This window comes from Atractosteus spatula, chromosome 9, assembly GCF_055471065.1.
Source record: "Atractosteus spatula isolate fAtrSpa1 chromosome 9, fAtrSpa1.hap1, whole genome shotgun sequence".
NCBI lineage: Eukaryota > Metazoa > Chordata > Actinopteri > Semionotiformes > Lepisosteidae > Atractosteus > Atractosteus spatula.
The window spans coordinates 42,266,096-42,272,095 of NC_142714.1; the positions used below are offsets into that span (position 1 = coordinate 42,266,096).

At 42.9% G+C, this 6,000-nt stretch overlaps 1 protein-coding gene across 3 annotated transcripts in view; it reads right to left on the minus strand.

Moving 5' to 3' along the window:
- Positions 1-5,644, minus strand: part of hdac8 (histone deacetylase 8) — a 29,044-nt gene extending 23,400 nt beyond the window's left edge. Inside the window, exons 1-4 of one of the 3 annotated variants that reach the window (XM_088925151.1) lie at positions 5,446-5,644; positions 4,612-4,664; positions 3,337-3,467; positions 926-1,067 (exon numbers count right to left, since the gene is read on the minus strand). In XM_088925151.1, the coding sequence (XP_088781277.1) occupies positions 926-1,067; positions 3,337-3,467; positions 4,612-4,664; positions 5,446-5,556 (437 nt within the window). In that variant the 5' untranslated portion in view covers positions 5,557-5,644. Of the gene's footprint in view, positions 1-925; positions 1,068-3,336; positions 3,468-4,401; positions 4,471-4,611; positions 4,665-5,445 lie in introns of those variants that run through there. The other 2 variants (XM_088925153.1, XM_088925152.1) reach the window with 2 other exon arrangements.
- Positions 5,645-6,000: the final 356 nt, after the last annotated feature.

The window sequence follows — 6,000 nt, forward strand, 5'->3', positions numbered from 1 at the left end:
TAGGATTTGAGTTCATTTTCATCCAGCTGCAGGCAAGCAGATATCTGACCGAGTAGCAGACAAGTAGGTGGGTAAGCTTCAGTATCAGGAAGAGCTTTTCTGAAAAGTGTCAGAACTGAAAGGTCATTCTAGCCACCAACACAAAGCACTGTTTGATGCTCAGCTTTTTTGTTTGAGACTTGGAATTTGCAAAACCTGGAAAGAAACACAAACCACAGCTGAATCCAACTCAGACTCCATTTCTACACCCACCAAGGCAGACCAAGCATAGTGGAAAGGAAGATGAACATGAAGTTTCCAAAACTTTTTTTTAGCCACATCCTTGTTTTTTTTTTATGAGTCTAGTCAGTATATTCTCTTCATCAGTCTGCCTGGTGTATCCTAATGGACAGATCTCAACCTTGGCAGTCTCTGCCTAATCTCGGTAGATCTTGCTCTAGCATACAGAGGAGGAATCAGTCTGATGTCTTCCAGTCAGAGGGAAGCCTGAGGTCAACATGGCGCTCTGCAAGTAGATTGTAAGAAAAGCAATAACTAGCCATCACCTAAACAAAGGCAGGTTCTTTCACACCTGCACTCACAATCCTTGAAGGTGCCAAGAGATTTAACCCCGAGCAACTACTTGAAGCTCATCAAGCTTGTCCGGAGGATGCTAATGAAAATCACGTGTAAATGCAGATGGGGAATAAAAAAAAAAAGATTTCTCTCCTTTACATAAGGAGCCCTCCGGGCTTGGAATAAGCTACCTAAGAAGCTGTGAAAGGTGATCCACTGGGTTTCTACAAGAAGCAGCTCAGTAAGGTCCCAAGGAAGTCAGGTTGTGAGCAGCCAACCAAACAGGAAGGGAAGGACGGCCTCCGTATGCTGTCGCATCTTTGTCAATCACAGAACAAGACCCACACGGCACCCACAGCCACAGGCTTACTTCTTTGCATGGTGCCAGCCTCCCGCCCAGTTGATCGCGACCTTACACGTCCCGTCTATCAGGCACTGAGCAGCCGTCAGCGTGGCTCCGCCTACTGCAGCGGCGTAATCAAAAATCCCTTCCGTTGCCGGGCAGTCGTAACCTGAGAGGGACGGCCGAGAAAGAGAGAGAGAGAGAGAGAGAGAGAGAGAGAGAGAGAGAGAGAGAGAGAGAGAGAGAGGCAGTCACGTCAAATAACGAAGAGAAGCAAGCGTCCTGTCTTCAGTGGCACTGTGGCATCCAATACAGTAGCGTTCCTTGTGTTTTCCCAGTTCTCATTCCAGAAGGACTGTTTATTAATTAGTCTTAATGAGAAGGGCAGATGTCGGTATTAGCATGAACCCTGTGCCAGAAGCCATGTTTCTGAGCCTCTCCCATTTAGGTTTGCCATATCAACGACAGGTGGTACGTCTCCCAACAAGTTTATGCATCACTCAGAATGATTGTAATGTGAGTGTGTACCTCAGTGTTATTCCATCTGTTCCTATACATCTTTAATTGATGATCAATTAGGAGTTCTTCAGAAAACATCCCAGTTGAAATATATCGGCGTGCTACATTTCCTGTTTCTTGAAACCAAGTTCCGACTCTTACAATGAAGTAATTCCTTACAATACATAAACGATTTTACCTTATTAAGACTTCAGTTGGAGTAAAAAAAAATCAGAAGACCACAGGGAGTTCAGGCCCAGTCATAGAGACCCACAGACCTGCCGGTTTCCATGGACACCAAGCTCTTTCCTAGACTCAACCAACAAGCTGCTTGGTTGGAACCTTAGCAACCTTTTGGTCACAACCTTTTTTTTCCCCTAGATTTTAAGTTAATTAAGTCTTAATACATGCCATACAGCAGTTAAAAGCAACTACCTACATGTCTAGGAACCGAAAACAATAAAAGATTCAAAACTAACCTATTATGAGGTCTCTGAAGAGTTCAGTTATTTAACTGAGTGTTACAGTGCTCACCCACATTTTAAATACAGTATATAATTGGGAGAAAAGGCCTCCACATCATCAGAGGCTTGTTGTAATCCCTGGTTCCTCTAGTTTGTTCCCCCTGAGTGGGGAAAAACTCAGAAGTGTCATAAGGCTGTAATCAGATACAGGCCTCAGGTGGGAGAGATTTTAAACCAGCAGACCTCAAACCCATCCTGAGGTTAGTAGAAATGTTCCAGCAAAAATGTTTGCATTAAAGATGGAAAGCAGAGTATCAAAATACCCAAAAAGGAAGCCATTTGGCTTGATTCTCTTGAGAAATTAATTCATCCTCCTCTATTAGGGTCACAGAGTTGGCTAGACTTCATTTTGGAAGACAATGAAAACAGCACACACTAAGAGGACTTGCATAACGTTTGCAATGTTTATATTATCAAAGGGGTTTGGACTGAGTGTTCTGAAAAAAAAAAACATTAATCCACCTCATGTCAGTTACCAGCTTCTAAAATACAATAGAAAGACACTGATATTTCCGGAAGACATTACTCAGATTTTTCTTTGTTTAGAAAGGAAAGATTTCCATTGTGCTCCCTATTCTTAGCAATGCTAATTTTAGGCTTCCTATCCTGTTCTATGCATTCTGTATGCATTACTTTAAAATAAGGGTTGTCTCTTTTCTTTTGCCATTATTGAGCCAAAGCTCTTTGGTTTAAGGGCATGCCAGGCCACAGTTTAGTTTATCGTGGTAATGCTGTGGCTTGGCAGACCTGCTATCTTCCCCGCAGAGTCTCCAAAAGGTCATCTATCACTCTCTCTCATGCAATCCAGCGCTCCCTGGGTTTTTTTTTTTAATTGCTTTGGCGCCCTCTACTGGACAAACCCTGGAGAATCTGCATCAACTCAATCTGGTGAAACCTGACATGTATTAGGATATTGGAGACAAACTTAAAGACAATAACAAGGACAAAGTTATTATTCACAAGTTAAATCTGACAAGATCACAAACTATAACTCCCCTCCTTATCCGTCTTGATAAAGACACAAACAGACAGGCATTCGGGAACATTCTGAGACTGTATTCAGCTGTAATTTAAATGACTAAGGACTTAAAACAAAAACAAAACAGTAGCTTAATAAAACCTTCAACCATGCTCCTATTATGCCCGTCCTGTTAGAAATACAGTGGTATTGCTCATGAAAGACTTGTTTGTCTACAGGAGTTCATTCTAGCTCAGTTTCTAACAGTCTAAACCAGCTCATTACTGGCTCAACTGGACATGGTTAACAGCTTCTCCCAGCTCTTCAGATCCTGCTTCTTTACCGAGACACAGGAAGTCTGCAGACACACCAGGACCAGGATGGGAGAGTCCAGCTTTAAAAGGTTTGACCCCCTTAAACCTCCCCATGAACCCCAGGCTGCTCCCGTGTGCTCTTACCCAGGCCGTACTCTACAGACTCGGGGTCGTCGTCGTCGCCTTCCTCGCTGACCTTGTGCAGGTGCTCCAGGTAGGAGTCGGTGTGGAAGGCGGCCATGTCCTCCATGGTGGCAGCGCGGGGCTTCACTACCCTATGGCAGAACAGGGACAGCACGCAGTCAGCCAGCCCCTGGTGGCCGGCTCGCACACAGAGGCCAGGTCCCAGACAGGAATCGGACCAGGGCTCTCTCAGCAGCGAGCGGAGAGGGCCTGGAACACACTCAGGTGGCACTCGGTGGAGAATGTGTTTCTCTTTTTTTCTAATTCCACGTGAACTCCAACAGAAGAAGCATTTCTCCCATAACCCATATTCCATCCATCCATCCATCCATTTTCTAACTGCTTTATCTGGTATGGTGGGGGAGCCGGAGCCTATCCCAGAAAGCAACAGGCACGAGGTAGGAGAGACACCGCAGGGCACATACGGACACAAACACGCACACACTCACACAAGAGCCAATTTTCCTGAAGCCAGTTAACCTACTGGTATGTCTTTGGACTGTGGGAGGAAACCAGAGCACCTGAGGAATCCCATGCAAACGCAAGGAGAACATACAAACTCCACACAGGTAGCACACCAGATCTGGAACTTAACCCAGGGCCCCAGTGGTGCGAATCAGCAATGGTAAGTACTGCGCCACTGTGCCATCCATACTGCTAAATAGCCAGAAGCCATATCACCCTGCAACTCACAACTGGCAACCCACTGAAGCTCAGCAGGTGTGAGTCTGCTCAGTACCTGGATGGGAGACCACCTGGAAAAAATTAAGTTGTTGCTGGAAGAGGTGTTAGTGGGGCCAGTAGGGGGAGCTCAACCTGTGGTCTGTGTAGATCCTAATGCCCCAGTATAGTGACGGGGACATTATACTGTAAAAAGGTGCTGTCCTTTGGATGAGACGTAAAACCAAGGTCCTGACTCTCTGTGGTCATTAAAAATCCTTGAAAAGAGCAGGGGTGTAACCTGGCCAAATTTTCCTCTGGCTTTTACCAATCAAGGCATCCTAATAATCCCCATCTATGACTTACTTCATTACTCTGTTCTCCTCACTAATAGCTGATGTGTGGTGAGTGTTCTGGTGCACTATGGCTGCCGTCTCATCATCCGGGTGGTAATTCAAAATGCTATGCCTGCAAGCTTAAAAGCAACAGCCAGTGAAAATAGTGCCAGGGTCTTGAATACTTCTGCAAGGTGTGGCTCCTTAAAAGCTGTTATTTCACAGGGAACAAGAAACGTACCTCATGTGTTTTAGCAAGCCGTAGGCTTCAATCAAGGAGTGCACCATACTTGCCTAAAATTGAAAAGAAAAATAATCTCCAATAGAAGGCATTTTTTGGAACAAACACAATACAGCTTCAATCTAGGCTTTTTCTTGGCCAGAATTACCTTTGCTGGATGGACTGTGCTCTGGATTTAAATGCACTAATGTCAAGCATTCCAAACAGCAGGTGTGTTCAGAGGCTCATGAACATAAATGTCTGCATTTCAGTCATGTGCACACTGTTGTAATTAAAATACAGAACCAGTCCCCCTTACGAGTTTAGAAACCATTAATAAACCTTGAACATACTATACTCTTAATTCCAAACCGATTATCTACTTCTGCGCCTTGATGTTTACGGTTTGATCTGTTTTTGTTATTATATGAGCTGATTTCACTTCCTGTTATTGTTTTATTCGTGGGCAGTACTTTGGGTTACGTTTTACATGAAGGCACTATATAAAACAAAGATTACTGCAATAGACATACACGTTTTCTATATCAAAGTCATGCGATCGATTTTATATATTATGTCGAACACTTAAGGTGTTTCGCTGCGTGGTACTTAAATCATAATTTCTGCTTTCGGAAAAGTAAAGTATATACGTTAGAAGACCAAGTGAATGTGATTCAGTATTTGAGTCCTTGTGTAACAACGCCTTATTGAAAACCATAACAATAGCATCTATTGTGACAAAAAAACGGATTTTGAAGAATTATAAGAACGATCCAAAAGAAAAATAAAGTTTTATTATTCTGAGCTGAGAACCTAATTTAAAGAACAAAACAACATTTTTTTAGTGCGACTTACCCTTTTGGGAACTTTAGCTAGTGAATCACAGGTTTCGATTAATTCCGGGCTGTAAACATAAAGCACATTGCGATTACAGCTGTTGACAGTTTCTGGACTTTTAATATTCATTGAAATAGTTTGCACGTTATTTTTTATCCAAATCAAATAGCCGAAGCACCGCGGGAAGCGTGTCTCACTCAAAACACTCCCTCCGACTCCGGAAACAAGAGCACGTCAAATGGTGACCACATTTGTTTTTATATTAAGAAAATTCGACGTTTTTATTTAAATAAATTAAAGTATTTAGGAGTTTTTCCCAAAATTAATGTATTTTAAGGTCTCTTTTATTTTTAAATTAACTTCTAAGATAATAAATAATAACTACAATTCCAAGACCATAAACACGTTTCTGGTACGCCTGCTTCCCTAAAGGACGCTATTTTGCTAGGCCCCCTGGGAATTGAAGTCCATTATGAATGTCAAAAGGCAAAGTGTATTTCCCATATCCCAGTTTGTCAATCTATATGTAAACAGAGGAAAAAACATACTGCGTAACTGAGCCCATCTAACACA